At 49.8% G+C, this 20,077-nt stretch overlaps 2 protein-coding genes across 3 annotated transcripts in view; one reads left to right on the top strand and one right to left on the bottom strand.

The window, feature by feature from the left end:
* The first annotated feature begins 437 nt into the window (after positions 1–437).
* cpvl (carboxypeptidase vitellogenic like) lies at positions 438–4,740 on the top strand. Of its 2 annotated transcripts, XM_084703165.1 has the most exons (13): positions 438–544; positions 875–1,061; positions 1,266–1,384; positions 1,897–2,011; positions 2,104–2,162; positions 2,253–2,332; positions 2,436–2,502; positions 2,626–2,748; positions 2,864–2,995; positions 3,106–3,204; positions 3,449–3,622; positions 3,975–4,157; positions 4,276–4,740. In XM_084703165.1, exons 2-13 carry the CDS (start codon positions 884–886, stop codon positions 4,372–4,374), a joined length of 1,428 nt encoding a protein of 475 aa, XP_084559291.1. In that variant the 5' UTR covers positions 438–544; positions 875–883; the 3' UTR covers positions 4,375–4,740. The 2 variants fall into 2 exon arrangements, with proteins under 2 accessions (XP_084559291.1, XP_084559299.1); XM_084703173.1 differs by lacking the exon at positions 438–544 and having other exon boundaries at positions 940–1,061; positions 1,270–1,384.
* Positions 4,741–5,348: 608 nt separating this feature from the next.
* creb5b (cAMP responsive element binding protein 5b) overlaps positions 5,349–20,077 on the bottom strand; it is a 42,363-nt gene continuing 27,634 nt past the window's right edge. Inside the window, exons 7-10 of the mRNA XM_084703153.1 lie at positions 12,722–13,060; positions 10,740–10,967; positions 10,014–10,122; positions 5,349–8,790 (exon numbers count right to left, since the gene is read on the bottom strand). Coding sequence (XP_084559279.1) covers positions 8,633–8,790; positions 10,014–10,122; positions 10,740–10,967; positions 12,722–13,060 — 834 coding nt within the window. The 3' untranslated portion in view covers positions 5,349–8,632. The remainder of the gene's footprint in view (positions 8,791–10,013; positions 10,123–10,739; positions 10,968–12,721; positions 13,061–20,077) is intronic.

A 20,077-nucleotide genomic window follows, 5' to 3' on the forward strand; every position in this document is an offset into this window, starting at 1 on the left:
ATATCTCCGTTTATTTCGTAGTGCCTTGAAACTGGCGTTGATAGGCTAATGTGGCAATTATTCTCACATTGTTTATAGGCTACATAACATCGAACATTCATGTATTTCTGTATTTAGCCTAAGTATTTACGTGGAGTTATTTAATTTCGACTAATTTGGTGTAGGCTACCAGTCGAATGCTTCAGTCGTCCATATTTTTTTATTGATAGCTAATAGGCTACAAGATTTACAAAAATGTGGACAACTCTAATACTGTACAAAATTTACGAATAAACAGACCATTTAGAACTTGCACTAGATAACACAAGTCAGAAGTTTTCTTTCAGAAAGGTGTGTATGTATAGCACAGAGTAAGGGCATGTGGAGGCTAGAAATTTAGGAAGCGGAAACGCACCAAACAAATGTGGTCCTCCAATTGCGCAAGAGACCATTTGTCACATGACTTTTAAACCATCAATATGATCATGTGACAAAGGGAAGTGTTTTGCTTAGACGAAGATCCTGCAAATGAGCTAAACCCCTAGGAAGATATCCAGGTCATAAGGTATTTACATTTCTGATATATGCTGTTCATTCACTAAAGGCAAACTAACCCATTGCCAACTTTAAATGAAAAACTGAATGGAATTGTTTACACAATTATAACGTGCTCTTGGCTCGGTAAATGAATGCGCAACTAAGTAACAAACCTAGCATCGCCTCTGAATTGTGTATCGACCACTGTTTTCTGAAACAGTCTCCATCTGTGGTGTAAACGAACCCCAATAGCATTTTGTCAAGACTAGTCCCGTCATGTTGGTTTGGTCATATGATCTTCAATGTTTAAAACAAAAACGACATACAACAGGCTCTGTAACTTGTCTCCCGTTACTAGTCTGTCAGAATGTTGAAGGAAACGCTGAGGTTTCTCCTGCTGCTGACTGTCCTGGAGTCGACGCAGTCAAGGGGATGCTCGGGTTTTTTCTGCCGAAAATCTCACCGTGTCAGCGAACACAAAGGAGCCGACCCTGGATCGCCGCTCTTTCTCACCCCATACATTGAAAAGGGAAACATCGACGAGGGTATGCTGCAGTAGACAGAACAATTAAGCTAAAATCTCCTATAGTTGTACGTTGTCTGTTGTACAGTCACCTCCTCCATGTTGTGTCATGGTTGTTATCAAGCTCCTTACAATATTGAATTACAGAATTGTGAATCAATTGCAAGTCCAGCTATATTTGATGCATCATATTACACACTGGGGTGTCTGACTTGTTTTGTTCCAGCCAGGAAGTTGAGTCTTGTGGGACCTCTGCCTGGAGCCAATGTCAAGAGTTATGCTGGATACCTCACCGTCAACAAGAAATACAACAGCAACCTCTACTTCTGGTTCTTCCCTGCACAGGTACTGTACTGTCACATCTATACTGGAGACCCACTGTAAAATACTGATCTGCACTGGATTGTAACATGCTGGTCTTGCTGTACTGCAACATACTGATCTGTATTCTACCATAATATACTACTCATCTGTACTGTACTGTAACATACTGATCTGTATTCTACCATAATTTACTACTCATCTGTACTGTACTGTAACATACTGATCTGCGCAGCTGCCATTTTACCCAGGCCCACTTGCCTTCCAACAGTGATAAGGAAAAACCAGTTTGTCTAGCTTTCACCATTTTGTGAGGAATACTAGTGTACATTGGTGTTTTATTATGATTGCACATCTGAGTGTTACCAAGTGCCAAGGTACAACCACTGTCAGTGTGAGCATGTTTACAGCTACAGCTTACAGCTAATGACTCTAGAACTCATTAACAGTGACTGGACAGACTTGTCTGCACCTCTCTCATTTCACCACAAGATGGCAGTGTTCCTCTAATCCACTCTGTCCCTGCTTCCTTTTAGGAAACCCCAGAAACGGCCCCAGTCCTTCTATGGCTACAAGGAGGCCCAGGGGGCACTTCAATGTTTGGACTCTTTGTTGAACATGGACCTTACATGGTTTATAAGAACCTTACAGGTAACATAATAGTCTTACTACTATATTGACTATATGCTGCTTTTAATACCGATTAATAACAGTTTGTCTTTGGCCTGCCATGGATTTTTCAGTGGGCTTCAGAGACTATCCGTGGACATCTAGATACTCGGTTGTGTACATTGACAATCCAGTAAGTGTCTTACATTGTAGAACTGCTTTAATAAGCTGTGGTGTAACACAGCTCTCCATAGAGTGAACCTTGTTGGGGTTTTTTCCCAAGGTAGGGACAGGCTTTAGCTTCACGGACGATGACAGAGGCTTTGCTCAGAACCAGGATGATGTCGGCAGAGATCTCTACAGGTGAGACCAGTTTGGATGCATCTGTAGAGGCCCATGCTGTGCTTCTTCTATCACTGATTGTGCATCTGTGTCTTTTGTTGTCCCATCTCTCTTCCTCCTTCAGCGCATTGACCCAGTTCTTCCAGATCTTTCCAGAGTATCAGTCCAATGAGTTCTATGCCACTGGAGAGGTCATTATTGCCTTCTTTGTCCTACTACTTCATTTCCCATCATTATTACATTTAACCCTTTTTTTTTTTTTTTTGCTCGCTTAATTTCACCAGACATCATTTAATGCCACTCCATGTTTGTAGTCCTATGCAGGAAAGTATGTTCCAGCCATTGGTTACTACATCCATAAGAACAATCCCTCAGCTAAGGTGAAGATCAACTTTCAAGGTGTGGCGATCGGAGATGGCCTGTGCGACCCTGAGCTCGTAAGATTGAACAATCCCACCGCTGCATCATCCGCTTGTGACCCGACTTGATCCGATTCTTCACAAGATCACGAGGCGTGACAGGAAACTGAAGCGCATCCTTTTGTGGTCTCAGATGCTGGGCGGCTACGCGGACTTCCTGTACCAGACAGGCATGGTTGACGAGCTGCAGAGGGAGTATGTCATCCAGCAAACAGACACCGGGGTGCAGTTCATCCAGCAGCAGAAATGGGTGGAAGCCTTCGAGGTAGGGGACACTCGGGTGTCTCTCTGAGCCTGTGCGTGAGCCACGCAGAACGTCAGGCGGGAGTCACGTCCGACGGGATGTTCACGCGTGTTTTGTGTCCGACCTCGTAGGTCTTCGACAGCTTGCTGAACGGAGATGTGCAACCGTACCCCTCCTTCTTCCAGAATGCTACGGGCTGCACCAACTATTACAACTACATGCAGTGCCAGGTGAAGACAAACCTCCCCAGGCACGCTCTCTCTCTCTCTCTCTCTCTCTCTCTCTCTCTCTCTCTCTCTCTCTCTCTCTCTCTCTCTCTCTCTCTCTCTCTCTCTCTCTCTCTCTGTCTCTCTGTCTCTCTGTCTCTGTCTCTCTGTCTCTCTCGACCATCCCTGTTTCCATCCAGCTCACCACACAGTCAGACTCCACTACTTTGTGAGGATCTCACCCCCATGGTTTTGTCTTGTTGTCCAGGAGCCGGAAGACCAGGAGTATTTCTCCCAGTTTGTGACGCTGCCCGCCGTGCGCCGTTCGATCCACGTGGGGAACTTGACGTTCCATGACGGCTCCCTGGTGGAGAAACACCTGCTGGAGGACGTCATGAAAAGCGTCAAACCCTGGCTGGGCGTGCTCATGGACAACTACAGGGTAAACACATGGGCAGGGGACACCTTCTAATGCATATCTACTGGGAATGGACTGTGTGACTGCTATATAGTGTGATGCAACTACATGAATTATTTGAGCTTTTATCCCAATTCACATTCATCCAACTCTCATCTATCCTACCGATATGTGCTTTACGGTGGAAACTGACAGAAATTACTGCGGCACCAGAGAGGTGATACACAGTAGGCAGAGCCACACTGGGCTCTGAAAATGGCTAGCGAGCCGTATAGCATTAGCGGCTCTCTCTCTCCAGCTCCTCCGAGTCCATAGACCCACCATGACCCGGCAGCATCACGAAAAGCCCCCCTGCGTATGTTTTGTCTCTACCCAGGTGCTGATCTACAGCGGCCAGCTGGACGTGATCGTGGCGGCCCCCCTGACGGAGCGCTTCCTGCCCACGGTGAACTGGACCGGCGCCGAGGAGTACAAGAGAGCTCCGCGTTTCCACTGGAAGATCCAGCCCACCGACACGGAAGTAGCAGGCTACGTCCGCCAAGTGGGAGAGTTCTACCAGGTGGGTGGATGTGAGGTATTTGTAGCCTGGGTTGGTGCCTCAGCCACTGGCCCTAGTTTATGGCGTCGTCCATTCTGACCGTGACATCTGGCGTCTCTTCAATGCTCTCGTCTCACAGGTGATCATACGCGGGGGAGGACACATACTGCCGTACGACCAACCGGAGAGGTCGTTCGACATGATTGACAGGTTCCTCTCGACGCAGGGCTGGTTCTGAGGTGGGACTGCACAGGAACACGGTGGATTGGAGTTCCTCCCTTAGACGCCATGTCAGGAAGAGCAGTAGCAGATGATTTTGCACTTTGTTATTTCACACCCAAAATAAGCGTAGTGAATGAACATATCCTCCTTTGCCTCCAGATTGAGAAATCACTAAATGCTGTTCAATGACCTGTTCTGCAAATTAACATTTGGGCTCTCTGTTTTTCTGGATGTGCCTGAATTGAGTACATTTTGATTGTATGTTTTTAAAAGGGTACTGGGTGGGGAAAGACTGTTGCGCGTGATCAATATATTTTTTAATAACGAGGTTGACGTGCTTTGTTATTTCAATAAAATAAAATGGAACTCGTTCAGCGCTAGATACATTTGTTAAGTTATCCTTATGTACACCAGAGGTCACCAGTGATCCTAGTACAGAAATGCACCCGTATTGATACTGTATTTGCTATGAGCAAGTCAAGACCTACTGTAGAGTGTGGTTGTGAAAACCATAACTGTATGCTTTATTCAACGTTATTCCCGTGCAGACATCCACTCTCTTGTTGTTGTGCTGGCCGTCTCCTGGAAATATTTTCATGTCTATGAACCCAGGATGCAGCCCAACTGAGGCGTTCTACTGCATCATTTAGAACCTTCCTATCTCCCTAGAATCTCCTTTTAATCTTTGGAGATCATCTCTAACAAAGACATGAAGTCAGCCAGCCCACTACAGGATACTAGACTGTTCTCAAACACAGAGGCTGGAACACTGCTCTATTATCTAGGGTGGTTTGGCATTGTGACATCGTCTGCTCCACATAAATGTTGGGACTCTGTCAAGTACCATGGTGCACCACCTTGCTATTTCATTAGGCATCAATTTAGGAGTCTAGACAATTCAATATTTGATGGTTGATATAGATCGTTTAAACAAACAACATTTTCATGAACAATCAGAGATCTGTGTTGTATAAAACAATAGGTGGATTATTAATTTGACCTGAGGATTGTTTTTCTTGCATTCAGCACATTCTTACCATAGACTGTTGATTCAGCAACATCCACAATTGTATAATTATATTATGACCATTTCAAATCTATTATAAATAATTGTATTAGTTAAGTTGAAACATGTCGGTTGTGTTATTTTACAGAACAAGTGCTTTATTTTCATACTGTAAAGTAGCTGCAGTGATATTTAACATCTGTACAAATGCAAAAAAACAAAGACAAGACAATGTTGTAGGAGACACAAAAATGTACAAAGTTTTGCAGGCAAGAGTGCTCTCATCAGTTCATTACATAGAACAGACACAATGTATGCAAGCGCCCAAATTCTCCTTGACACACACAAATGAAAGGATGCGAGTGCTATGCAAACATTATTTACATACACGTACCAAACATCTACTCCTTTCAAAAAAGAAAGGTGGTTGCCTTACATGTCCAGGATTACAGAAATGAATGACATTCTATACACACAATTTAAAGTTTTATATTCAAAATGATACATTTATACTTTCATTTATGTGTAGGTACACACGCCCACTGAGTTTTTCACTCCTTCAACCTGCCCTGAAAGTGTCTTTACAGTAGACAAAGCTCATGTTTCCTTAACGCACAACCTGTGTCTACTGTCAAAACTAAAGTCTAGATAGCGTTATGCCCAAGAAAACTTTTTTTTCATAAAAAATTCCAGTTGAATACGCTTTGAGGTCAACGTCATAGTTTCCCATGCATGCATGTTTGATTCAGAAGAACAGTTCAAACGTTCTCTGAATAGGAGCCACAAGTTGACGAAATAAGGCGAGCGTTTTGAAGGTGTTTTCCCAAGGTTCTTAGAAGGAAGCCCTTTTAAAGAGAATCTAAACCTTTCGTTCCCTCAGTAACACAAACACTTCGGCCCGAGAATTACACAAGACCTTAAAATGGCATTTTCTAAAACAATGTTGCAACACCCAGAGTATAAGAGAGTCTCCAGTTCACCTAATGCTGTCGATCAAAAGTCACACAGTGAGCAAAAATGGACATTTGGGATTTTGCCTTGTGGTACAGATTAGAAGGACAGACAAGAAGTGACAGATCAGAGTCTCTTGTTGAGCCTATCCCAAAGACAAAGGCTACAGTCTGGGATTTGAACTCCGGGCTCTCTGCTTCTCCTCGTTCAGGTACACGTGCGACACACATTAGGCACAGTCAAGGCAAAGCAGTCTCTACAGAGCTGACGATCGGTCAGTGTCTCGCTGGTGTGTGAATGGGGATCGCTGAGATCTCTGAGACCTCAATATGGCTATTCTACCCTCTGGCATCCCAGAGGACAAAGTGCATAGACAGCTCCGTGGTCTCGCTTAGTCTGAAAAACACAGTGATCAATGGGAACCTACAAGTTCCAACATTCTCAGCTGTAGGGATCCAAACAGAAGAAAGGATGCAGCTTCACTGCTGGAAGAGTTTAGTCAAAGCATGCCGGGGTTAAGAGAGAGAAGGAGATGGAGAGAGAGAAAGAGAGAGAGAGAGAGAGAGAGAGAGAGAGAGAGAGAGAGAGAGAGGAGAGAAAGAGAGAGAGAGAGAGTGATGCATCGCAACCTGCTTGAAGGAAAGCTACGTGGACCGACAGTTCAGAGGTCAAATAGGGGGTCAGTATTTTCCTCTCTGGTCAGCTGGTTCTGCCTTTGTGTGGAAAACAAGAACTGACTGAAGCTTCAGCGGACCCTGTGCAGATCCATGCAACGCAGACACTTTGAAACAACGTGTTAGGGGTTTGTTTGTTCAATGGTTAAGTCAATAGTAAGACAATGTACAGTATGAAACAATTAATATACTCTTGCATATGGTAACACATAACATTGAGAGTAATTCAGGCACTATGTGACATTTGGAAAGCGTACAGTAGGCTTGAGCTGCACATATTTTAGAAATAGTACAGTGCTAAATGCCAATTTTGGAATAAAAAAACAACACATCAAATCTCATCATTCAATCCTTCTCCATTACACTGACAGACTAACTATGCTATTGGTCAAATTTCTGACCTGATATTCCAGCTGATTTCTCTCCATGTCTGTCTGCTGCCTGATCTGAACTCCACCACTGAGGCAGAACAGGCAGGACAAGGACAGAACACAGACACATTGGAATGTTATGGTCGTTTGGAGTCTGCCACTGAATCCTGAGAACTGGATCCTAATGGCAGCAACACAGAGAGAACAGAGGGAGAGAGAACACAGACAGGAAGAAGAGCGAGAGAAAGAAAGAGAGAGAAAGAGCGTGAGAGAGAGTGAGAGTGAGAGAGGCCTCCTTCAGATAAAGCTTCTATTGGTCCTGAAGAGCAGAAGAGTTTGGTCTAACCCTTTCAGCTGCCGAGGTGATATCACAGTGCAGAGCAATATGGTCGTAACAGCAAAGCACATCCCAACAGTTTACAGCCACACTGGCTTTGCTATGCAGTGCTGGTTCTGTTTGGGACGTGATCAATACTGAGATGTCGTATTGCTTCCATTTGATCATATGGTATATTTGTTTAGCATCATGTTTTTTGTTCGTTCAAAAGACTCTCAGAATACCAATGACAGTTAACAGTCAAGAACCTACCTAGAAAAAAGAGCTTAGTTCAATATAAAAACGCCAGCCTTGTTTTCCTGTCATTAAAAACATGGCAACAGTTCAACTCGGTTACAAAACCACCAGGCCGGAGGCAGAAACCTTCATATAGTCCCTCTGATAAACACACCTTGTATGACACCTTAAAACAGTCAGAACACCGTCACACACATTGTGATCAGCGCGTCTGACACATACAGGGTGTCGGACAGCCATGCTTCAGTCACACGGAGGAGTACGTGGCGGAGGGGCGGGGTCACGGAGGGTCAGCGTTCTGAGGCTCGAGCTCCTGTCCTGGTTTCACCAGCTCGGACGCCTGTTTGTTTAGTACCGGAGGTATTACGCGACAACAACAACAGCAGGGTCACGCGGGTTAACGCTGCGCAATCAGCCGAACTCCCTTTTTAGCTAAATACAAATGACAACCAACGCAGAATACAAAGTAGGCAAGACAACTCAAAAGACAAAAAAAACAAAGAAAACTGACAGACAGACAAAAAAACGGACAATAATGAGTTAATAAGGTCTATAAAAATACATAGCTACTGTATAAAGAGCAGCCTTGCAGGCGTCCGAGGTTTTCCCTTGACGGGTCCTGAAGGAGGAGGCAGCGCATGGCCTAACGACAGCCTCAAGGGGAGATGGGGGGGGCGAGTCTCTCTGGTCCCTCGTCTCTAGTGGATGGGGTTGATGTCTGTGCGGTGGTTGGGCTGGCCGTGCACACCGCCGCCCCCTACTGCTGTGGTGGAGGTGGTGATGGTGTTGTGCTGGATGACCTGCTGCTGGGAGCACGCAGGGGCTCCGGGGCTGCTCGCCGGACTGCTCTCTGGACCTGAGGACACAACCACACAGTTCACTGAGGAGGGGACCACCTGCGCGTGTGTGTGTGTGTCTGTGTGTGTGTGTCTGTGTGTGTGTGTGAAAGGTATGTGTGTGAGATATGATGGATGAGAGAGAAAGAGAGAGGATAAATGTCTACTCAAAGTTGGTCATGGTGATTTCAAACTATGGTACATGAACAACAACCATCTCAAACACTGACATCTCTCTGAACAAAAACATTATCATTATTCTAATCTAAAAAAACACTCTCCAAATTAGTCACAGTTAAAAGACATTTTTATTATTACCCAAAATATATTTGTTACATTTGTATTTGTACAGTATAATACAATGGATTGAGTCTCACATACAGAGTCAACTTCTATGTAAAAAACCATCAACGACTGATATAAAACTGAAAAAGTGAATCAGTCACCCCTTGAAAAAAAAAAAAAAAACTTTGATCGATTTTCATCATGCTCGCAGTGACAAGCACACAGACAAGGCCCACCAGAGTCTGAGTCCCTCCCCGATCGCTGGCAGCTCTGCCCTGTCTCTCCCCTATAAAGGAGCTTTTCTCTCAGGGGGAAGTGAGTCTGATTTTCCTCGTCTGAAGCCGCACAGGGAGGGGGCCTTGTCCTAATTACATGGAAATGTCACCCATATCCATATCTGAGGGGTGGGGCTCTGATGTCATCGGCGGAACAGTCCAATAGCCAGCGGGAGCCTGGGACGAACGCGGGGAGTTTGGACGGGCGCCGCACGGTGACGTCTTCCGCCCACGGAAGCCGAGCCCCCCCCCTGAGGTCCGCTCCGCTCTGGCGGAAAATAAATAAATCACAGGGCCCTGTGTGAGGACCCAGAGGGCCAGCTCCCAGTCCCGGGCCCAGTCCCACCTTCCCCACGGCCGCAGAGCAGCGAGGGTCCAGCCTGGCCACACGGGCTCAGTGGGTCCCTCCATATGTCAGGAGGACGTGCCTGCGGAGAGCGAGAGAGCCAGACCCGGGGACGGGCCAGGGCGGCCAAGGCTGGGCTGCCTCGCAACTGCCTCCCTCGGCCAGCCTGACTCTGGCCGTCTCCTTTGGACAGGAGGAATTATTGAAGCACCCGTGCAGGGTTGTCTGCATGGTGGTGACACAGCAAGGCACACGGATGAGAGAGTGTGTTCGGCCTGGCTGAGTGTGTGTGTGTGTGGGTGTGTGTGTGTGGGTGTTGAGGCAGCGGGCTACTCACTGAGGTAACCTTGGGAATCTTTCTGCATAGTGGTGATGGGACAGTCCTTGTGTGTGAGGAGTAGCTGCTTAAGCTGGGTCACCTCTGTCTTCAGCATGGTCACCTCATTCTGAAACACACACACACACACACACACACACATCACAACTGGGTTACGAGGAACTCATGAGCAAGACTGAGCAGGACTGCTATCAGCACACGTGAACGATGCGGTTTTACCGAGTCGATTTGATTGGGACATTTTGGTCGATGTTTTTCTTGCCAACCTCATGATCATTTGTCTGACTTCTGACAACATTTAAGTAAATTACAAATGCCATACGCCTCATACCAGAGATTAAGATAAGATCTTTCTCAGAAATGCGTTTTGAAAAAAACGATTTCAAAAAGTGAAACAGTATGTATAACAGGCAGGGTTCAAAGTTTTTGATTTTCTGATTTCAGCATCGCTACAGTGGGTGAGTTGTCTCTGAACCAAGACAAGCCCATTCACATGACTGGGACAGTGCCAGAGAGCATTCATTTATTCCAAAAAGAACAACAAACAAATCAGGAACATTTGTGAAAACCTCTGTGGGGTCGAGATGAACGGATACAAAAAAGAAACACGTCGGTTTGGAAGGTGTTTTCCAAGGTAGGGGTGTCAGAACGCCCCGGAACATTCTCTCCACTTCTTCCCGACGCTGATCAGATCTGAAGAGCTACAAAACACAGTGGTATCTCTACCTGGAGCTGCATGTTGGTCTGGGTGAGCTCCTCAGCTTTCTTCTCCAGGGACATCACCCACACTTTCCTCTTCTGTCGGCACCGCGTGGCCGCCGCCCGGTTCCTCTCCAGAAACTTCCGTCGCCGCTCATCGGGATCCTCGTCCACCACCCGTCTGCGGCGCCCCCCGCTGGGGGGTGGAGACTGCAGGGTTTGCGTGGGCTGCATCTGCTGTGCCGCCGGGGACATCTGTAACCCAGGGAGACAGAGGTCACAGGGGTCACACGCGCACGTCTCCGATTGGGCTCTGTTGTACATTCCAGAAAATGGACATTTCTATGATAATCAAATTGAATTTGAATAGCCCCTTTATATCATTAGATGTCACAGCTGGCTTCACATTTGCCCATAGAACTGCACCTAAACCAACCCCAAAACCCTCATTCTTGGATAATGTGTCACATTTCCCAGGTATCTGATATAAGTGTATGCAACGTGTTACAGTAAACATACCATTTGAACCATTTGGTCTAGGAACATTTGGCAATCAAACTAAATTCATCTGGGTGTTCATTCCATGGAGTAACCCTCACATGGTCTGGTCTGCCTTATTTGTGCCTCCATCTCCAGGCCTGCAGCTCGACAGGCTCTCAGTCAGACAGGCCTGGGGAGCAGCCAGTCACCTGTCCGCCGAGCCCCGAGCCTTGAGCCTCTAGCCCCCCACTGAACAAGCATCCATACAGTCCAGTTCCTCCTGCAGGCAGCCCCACCGTGTCTGGACTTCCCTAAAAACAACAGCCGCCCCAGCCCCGCGCCCCAGCCCCGCGCCCCAGCCCCGCGCCCCAGCCCCGCGCCCCAGCCCCGCGCCCCAGCCCCGCTGGCCTGCCTGTGGGCGTCGGGAGCCAGAGAGAGAGAGGGCTGATTCACTGGCCTGCCCACCTTGTTAAAGAGGTGTCAGGGCACCGTTTTTCCACCGCCCACTTCCACTCAGACTAACGCTCCAAGACGCCCAGTCAAAAGGCCCGTTTCTGGAGCCCAATGCCCGCTGACTGATCCTGACGGTTACTTGGCAAGGTCAAGTGTTTTCAGGCTTCAGATCGTTACCAATTTTTTTTTTTACGAGGACCTGGAAAACCCAAGCTGCTTTGATGGCTGCTGTGTATACACTGGGTGTTATTCCAACGCTTTAATGGTTCATTTGGAACGCACATCTAGATCCTTAGTAACTGTCAAGTCCTCAAATGCAAACGGGGGATATTAGAATTGACGGGCCGTCATCGGGATGTCTGATAACTTAACGCAGCATCTATCATCAGTAGACGTTGACTCATATCACATTGTCAGGACTAAGTATGTACTGCAGCAAAACCTGAAAAGACTCATTGAATACAGTGTAAGGTTGCAGTTTAAAACTAAGGCTGACCACTCACCAGAACCACGGCTGTTAAACCCACCCTGCCCTGAGACACCTGGACCGCGTTGTGACCGCTTAACGGCAGCCAGGCCGAGTTGGGAGGAGTCAGGGCGTGGGTCGCAGTTTCCAAATGAGAGCCCTGCAAACCTTTTACAGCCGGCAGTTTACGACCTCTCTGCGACCTTTGTGTCCATGGCGGGCCCCTGACTCTGACCCGTGGCTGACCAGCCTCACAGGAAAAACTGACCCAAGAGCCCGCTGCCAGGAAACCAGTTGGCAGTCCGGCCGTGGCAAAGGAAAGTGTGTTTGACCAGTGTTTTACAGTGAATCTGGAATGTACGGTCATTTCCACCGCTGCCCAATTGACTTTAGACCACTAATGACTGTCTGTTTGATGGTCTATGTAAGAGGCCTCTGAACCAGGGTCTGCCCTGAGTCTCGGTAGAGTAGAGTAGGTGATTTGGGCTAAACAAGTGGTTTCAGTGGCTACCGATTTGTAAGCTGCGAAACGTGGGGTGGTTTTGGGCGGGAAGAGAGCCGCTCCTGTCATCTACTTGTGGGATGTGATCCTCTTTCCCGATTGGCTCACCTGTGATCCTCCGGAGTGCATCCCATGGTGGGGCGAGGTCTGGTGCGGGTGGCCGGGGTGGAGGTGAGGCTGGTGGGAGTTGTGGTGGGGGTTGTGCCCCTGGGGGTGGTGATGGTGCCCTCCCTGGCCGTGCCCCTGGGGGTGGCTGTGGTGGTGGTGGGGGGCGTGGTGCTGGTAGCCGTGGGGAGGGCCCTGCATGTGCTGGTGAGGGTGGGAGTGCATGTGGTGGTGGCCCCCTTGCTCCTGCCGCGATGACATCATGTCCATCATGTGACCCATGGTGTTCATGTTGCCGTTGGCGATGGTTCCCGGGTGGTGCGCGAGGGCAGCTTTCAGCCTCTGTGGAGAGAAATGGGGATCGTTGACGATCGGTCACATTCAGCATCATTTACTACTAGGTTGGTCTGTTTCTCGTATAGATCATAGCGTCATTGGCAGCAGGTAGAGTGGGCCCGACGCCTCAATAAATCTACCCAAATGTCAAAATAACAATAAACAGAGAATTCGGACTGACCTGACTTCCTTTCTCCTTCCCTGCTCCCTTCTCTAATCACTCACTCAGTCAGTCCTTCCCTCTTTCACTGCTGCAGACTCAGCCTCAGACTCTGCCTCCAAGTCAACCTCTGTCCCAGCTTCGGCCTCTAACTCATCCTCTGTCCCGGACTCTGCCTCTAACTCAGCCTCAGTCCCAGCCTCTGCCTTTAACAGCCTCCGTCCCAGCCTGGGCCTCTACCTCAGCCTTTGCCCCGGGCTCTGCCTCCCCAGCCTCAAGTTGGCTCCCCTCTGTTTACTCTGAGGTTTGTTGCTTTAAGCGTGTGGTCACTGAGGACTTTGTGAGGAGTCGTCTCTGGCAGAGAGACCATGGAGGGCAGCGTTTCTCAAGGTGTTGGCTCTTTCCCACTGGGTTTACCAGGCCCACCACTCCTCCACTGTCTGTTAGTCTGGGCATCACTTGAAGACAGACCCCAGGACTGAAAAAAAGCCATTACCCAAACACAGCCATGCCAAAATATGTCTGCAGGCCCGATCTGTTGAAAAGTGACTGAGACATAATAAAAAAGTTATGTCTGCACCCATTCATTTTTCTGTTCCGATTTCATTCTGGAATAACATTTGGAGAGAGTGTTGAGTCTGCAACAGCTCCTATGATTGATGCCGTTTGGTGCTGCTTCTTTCTCAAAGGTGTGCAGTTCTATGTCAATTTCCAAGTCAACGAGCTTCTCTTCAGCGGACTCTCGTGTTCTGAGGTGTTCATTATAGCTATAAAAACACACTTACTAATCCCATCAGTCTATTCAGTTCAAAGGTTTAGTTGTCTGCTGCTCAACCATGTATTCCATTCTACTTTGTTTTCCATTCTCCTCTCGTTTTCCTTTCCGTTTCCAGCTCGCTCCCTTTCCCTCTCGCCTTCTCTGTCTGTCCCTCCCTCCCTCACTCGCTCCATCCCCCACCCCCCTGCCCCCCCCCCCCCCCTCCTCCTCCCAGCTGCTGTCAGTCAGTCCAGGCAGTGTCCAGGGCTCCATATCTTTAACAACCTTCACGTTCATGATTCCCACAGGGAACGGCGGACAGCTGGCCTGGATCACCGCTCTGAACCAGAGCAAAACATCAGCCGCCCCTCCCCACCGCCCCGCCCCCCTCTCCCTCCCTCCTCCTCTTCCCACCCCGCCCATCCCTCGCTGTCCTCTCCCACACCTCCCCCTAGAGACCCCCCCCCCCCCCCTCCACCATACCTCCCTCTCTACTTCAGTGGAAACCTGTCCAGGGTAAAGGATGAGGCATCAAGACCGAAATAATAAATAAAAAACACATTCAACACTATTTAGGCCATACATCTGTCAAGGCCTGACGCAGAGCAGAGGGATTGGGGGACAGGAATTTGCCGTTCATTCTGGCCCCAGCGATACAGCGAGTCTGTCATGAAACCAGCAAAGTGAAACCATCACCCTGTCAAGCCTGTTTTTGCCAGACTGCAGTTTCTGCCTCTCAGACCAAAATAGCACTGTATTCCCCAGGTAGAAACAATGTCCTCGTTTGTGCACTTGGATACTCTTTGTTTACTGCCACTCATGTTATCTAAACTCCAAATGACACAATGGAGACAGTATTCTACACGACTGACTTCTGCGACTTTTCCTCATTCAAATCCACCACCACTTTAAATCCACCCTACTCTCACACGCTCCCCACCCACTCTGCTTCACAGTATAAACACACATTCGTACTCCAACCACCAACTCTTCCCAGCGCCTCCATCAAGCTTCACAGTACAGTAATCATCCTGTCATACTCTGACCACAATCCCAGTAGCCTGACCCTGTGTGACCACAGAGGTCGGGTTGGAGACCAGACAGATAGCTCCCTGACCCCAAGGACGAGGGTCGGGGGGGTCAGGCTTGCATCTTCCCTCCTTCCCTTCCCCTGTCTCTCTCAATACGCAGATTTGTGGGGGGGGAATCACCTACATACAGACATCACGGCGCAACAACAAAGCAATAAGGTGTCTCGTCGGAATGATTCCCACACTTACTGTGCTGCAAGTCAGACAGGAGCCGCTATCAGAGCTCGGCCATGTTTCTCCGCGCTGACGGGGACATCTTCAATGTGTGTGCGAGGGTGTCATCTGAGGCTGGGCGGGCCATACACCCCTCCCCCCCGCCCCCACCCTCCTCCCCCCGGAGCCTCCCATCTGTCAATCAACACCCCGCTGTGGGTCCCTCCCCTGTCAGAGACAGCCAACCAGGCTCTGCAGCTGTGGGGCTATCTCTGGGCACTCTGGGCCACAGCAGGCAATCTACAGACTGTTCCCACCAGCCACGACAGAGCAGAAGACAGGAGAAGGGACCTGTGCACTTTGTAAGGCTCTCTCTTGGAAGTCGCTTTGGATAAAAGTGTCTGCTAAATGAATACATGTGGGAGAAGAGGAGAGCGGTCCAGAGTAGAGCAGTGACAAACTGAGCACAGCACAGCAAAGCAGCTCTGAGCAGGGCAGAGCAGTTCAGAGCAGAGGAGACCATGGCAGAGAGGAGGAGAGCAGTCCCAAGCGGGGGCACAGCAGAGCAGAGCAGGCCAGAACAAGAGCCGTTGAGAGCAGAGCAGCGCACAGCAGAGCAAGGCAGGGCTGGGCCCAGTGGAATGTGCCAGCCCATCCACCGCCCATGTCTGCTCCGCAGCCCAGCTCATGTGTTCAGAGAGGGGGTGAGACGGACGGCTGGGGGCTGGGGGCTACTTGGCTCCATGCCAGCCAGGCGGCAGGGGAGTGGGGGGGGGTGGAGTGAGAGCAGAGGCAGGGGGGAGGGAGGGAGGCTACAGTACGGGGGAGTAGATGGCTCCCAGTCTCTCTTCCACACAGCCAGCCAGGCCAGAGAGAGCTCATTTATCACCCTGGCTCTGAGGAGTCCAGCTGGCCAGGCAGGGCTATCTGTTTATTAATGAAATTAGACTGCATCAGAGGAGGAGCGCTGTCACAGCCAAGCAGCAGCTCAGAGGGCCGTGGGCCCCTACCCTCCTCCAGGCTCCAGGACGGAGACAGCAGTTAGCTCCAACAGAAGGTTCAAGGGTGTCCCTGACAGTATAACTAACTGTGCCTTTTCAACTCAGCACGCACAAAAGATATTTCTTGGCAGCTTAACGCGAAATCCAACAAGTTGCTCCATGACATATGGTATGGATGACTGGAACTGATAAGCCTTATCATGCAACAAGCTGAGTAGCAGACATGTTGGAAAACCACAGCGGGAAGACCAGCCAGAGAACAACAAACACGAGGATCAACCACAAATTAAACTGTCTCGATGCAATGTTTCAATCCAGCATTACAGCATGATGTCCAACAGCACACTGGACAGCTACAGAACTATTCAAAGAGAAACCATTGGCCGACACCGTCCAGCCAGATAGGGGCGGCGAGAAGGAAAAAAAGGAGAAAAGGAGCGAAAGCTTCTCACCGTATCGGTTTCCTCCTCGGGGTGACTGTTCAGGACAGGTTCCTGCTCGGTCTCTCTACCTCGAGCCGGCTCAGAACCCCTCCTGTAGGACTTATGTCCCCCGCGTCAGGAACCACAGTGACGCAGATGGAGAGGGCTAACAGGACCATGATAAGCAGGCTGCGCTCTTCAAACACCTTCATCAGGATCTCTCATGTCTCTCTAACTCATGGTTGTGTTTCCGCCCAGACTCTGCTCATCATTGAGGCTTTAGCGCCACCCTGCACATTAACCTCTAATGATACACTGGGTCTCACACACGCGTGCGTACACTAGCACAGAAACACACCACACACACACACACACACACACTCACACACACACGAGTGCACGCAGACCCACCACGTACACAGACACCATACACACCACATTCACACACTCACACATACACAAATACACCACAGACACAAACACACCACACACCACACACCTGCATGCACACACACATACACACACAGACACACCACACACCACACACCACACACACACAAACACATACACAAACAAACAGCTCCAGGGCTACATTGAAGCCACAGTAAACAGTCATTATGTCAGCACAGGTGTTAGCGTGCGGTGGCACATTACAGCTCTCCCTGCTCTCTGCTCTCCCATGATAGGATGGTCCACTGTGACCTATGACCTGGAAAGGCATGCCCCGCCTGCCCTCTACACCTACGGTCTCCACGGAGACCGTTATCACGGAGCAGAAAACACGTTTTTTTTTTACGGGACTGGATGTGGCTGCCTAAGAGGCTGGATAATGAAAATGTCCTGCAATGCAATAAAGGGCATATGAGGGACGTTTTTTTATCCAACGTTTTTGACAAATCAACCAGGTTAATATCTTTATTGGAACAAAGCTTTTAGGGGGGAAAAGCATCAATCACCAACGTGTCTTCCTCACCCCAGCCATACGCAGTCCCAGACAAGACAAGTGCTAACAATGCCTATCGATCCCCATAGATAATAAAACGCCTCGGAAACGCCAGCCCCGATTCCGTCTCCTTTCGCCTCAGAAGAGAGGGGATCCATCGGACCCCTGACCCCTGGCCCCTCCCTCTCCCCGCGCGGCCCATCCGGGCCGATTCCGAGCCGCCAGGTTGATCGGCCATTAACGATATTTATGAATGTGGGTTTCCTCTCTGACGCCGGGTCCCTTTGAGTGATGTTCCTGTGAGTGCCCCGGGCTCATCCCCAGCTCACGCTCGGGTTTCTCCCGGACAGATGACTTCATATCTATTAATGGCGCTGGGAGAATGAGAGGGCGAGGAGCAGGTACAAAAGGAGGAGGCCACGCCCGCGTCAGGACGGGTAAATCAAGCCCGATGAGGTCAGGGTGAGCACTTTTATTCCCCTTAAAAGTGGAGCAGCGGGCGATCAGGGGGCCGGAGGCATCTTTGGCGCCTCCCGAGCAACGGAAAGAGGCTCAGCCAGGTCTGGGAAGTCAGCGCCAAAGTGCTACGATGTGACCGTCGGTTTATTTTTTTACGGAGAGACACCTCTTCCTTTACGGACGCGCGAGCGGAGATGTCTCAGCGCTGAGCGCGGGGCGCGCTGCGTGCTCCGTTTGCCGCGTGCGGTGCCTCGCGTGCACACGGTGTTTCTAATTGCGTCGTAAATCAACGCTGTAACTTTCCTGGCAATGGTCTTTGTGGGGCCCAGCTCCCTCCACCCCTCAACCACCCCCCTACCCACACCCAACGTTTACTCCGGCTCCTAAACCCGGCATGGGTTCACCATCTGCGGGAGAGGGGCGGGGAGTTGCACTGGGCTGTGCCAAACGCTAAGAGTCCTCTAATCCCCCCCTCTGTGTCCTCCACCGGCACTACCCACCAATGCCTGCCCGATGTACCCTCTCCACACCCCCCCCCCCCCACTTCCCCCAACCCCCTCATTAGATCAGTTTATTAGATTTCCCTCTCTCCCTGAGAGGCAGAACCCCACCCCCCCCCCCTTTCCAATCCCCCCCATTACTCCGCCCCTGCCTCCCTTGCTCTCCTCCATCTCTTCCTCTCCCCCCCCCCCCCCCCCCCCCCCCGCCCCCACCCCGCCCCCACCCCCCGCCCTAGCCAAGAGCTGGGGACTGTTAAACTGATTTCCTCGGGGACCGCAGAGCCAGACGGCCTGATGGGAGTGCAGCACTGCAACGTCTCCGTCGAGGAGACTCTCCCTCGCTCAGCGGCTCTCGTTCTGGGGCCCGGGGGCTGGGCCTCCCTGGGGTTCCTAACAGACGTTAAAAAAGGCGGGCCGGTTCTGCCGGGTCCTGACGCCCTGCTGGTGCTGCTCGGAGACGAGGCGGCGTGGGCGCCGAGCGACACGCCCACACAGGGGAGCGCTCCAAACGTGCGCTCATGCTCTTGGCCGAGGCCCTCCTCCCTGTCAGGCTAATGGACGGGCCTCTGACTCCACACTGGATATCCGCACACGGTTTCCCCTGGTAAAGACTCCGACTCCGGAGCAACATGCACGGTTATCACCACAGCACCATCGCTATCAGCATGACTGAGGAGGTAGAGAGAGAGGGGGAGAGATAAGGAGAGAGTGTGGGGGAGAGGGAGAGAGAGTCATAGAGAGAGAGAGAGGGAGAGAAATAACTAACCCCGAGCCAGAAAAAAGACAGGGAGAAAGAAGGAAAGAAAGAAATGGTTTCCCCTGTTACCCAAGCAGGAAAATCATAGCAGAGTGTATCAGAAGTTACCTCCCCCCCCCAACCCACAAACTAGCTGATAGTCATGCATCAAACCCAGAGTCCCTCAGACAGCAGGATGGATCTCCTGGAAGGAGTTCCACTAAAGGTTCACTTTCATCTGACTTTGATAAATGGCTGGAACAACAGAAAGGTCAACAGAGTCTGTGTTTTTCCTGTGGGTAAATTGCAACCAGTAATGATGACAGTAAGGATAACAGGAAAAAATCTCAATGTGTTTGTCTTGCCAAATGTATTCATGTGTCATGTTTTGTCGACATATTTCTTTTCAAATTGGAACTAGTAGATGGTAACTAACGAGGAGAGGAGTCCAGACAAACATGGAACAATACCTCTGCACTGACAAGGAGCTATGATCTTATAATCCTGAGAAATCCACACTCAGTCTGGTGGTTAGTACGTGTATACGGAGATAATCAAAAGAGTGTCATCCTCAGTGTATCAACCATTCATCCAATAACTAAGTTCCAGCTATAGTATTTGACACCCACCCACACACACACACACACACACCAACACACCCACCGCTTGCAGTCGGTGGCCCAGTCCATCAGGCAAGGGGGGGCTCTGTGGGGGCTGGCGGGGTCTGGCCAGTCCAGTCTGGCTCCTCTCTGGTGAGGCGAGGCTGGTTTACCCAAGCTTGGCCCCATTCACAGGCCCTGA

The sequence above is a fragment of the Hypomesus nipponensis genome, chromosome 2, assembly GCF_054491055.1.
Source record: "Hypomesus nipponensis isolate SF chromosome 2, ASM5449105v1, whole genome shotgun sequence".
Taxonomy (NCBI): domain Eukaryota; kingdom Metazoa; phylum Chordata; class Actinopteri; order Osmeriformes; family Osmeridae; genus Hypomesus; species Hypomesus nipponensis.

Bases quoted from the DNA above. Each gene is read 5' to 3' on its own strand.
- cpvl (XM_084703165.1), top strand. From the start codon at position 884: ATGTTGAAGGAAACGCTGAGGTTTCTCCTGCTGCTGACTGTCCTGGAG. The intron at 1,385-1,896 runs GTACTGTACTGT...GCTTCCTTTTAG, and splicing joins TCTGGTTCTTCCCTGCACAG to GAAACCCCAGAAACGGCCCC. The intron at 2,333-2,435 runs GTGAGACCAGTT...TTCCTCCTTCAG, and splicing joins GTCGGCAGAGATCTCTACAG to CGCATTGACCCAGTTCTTCC.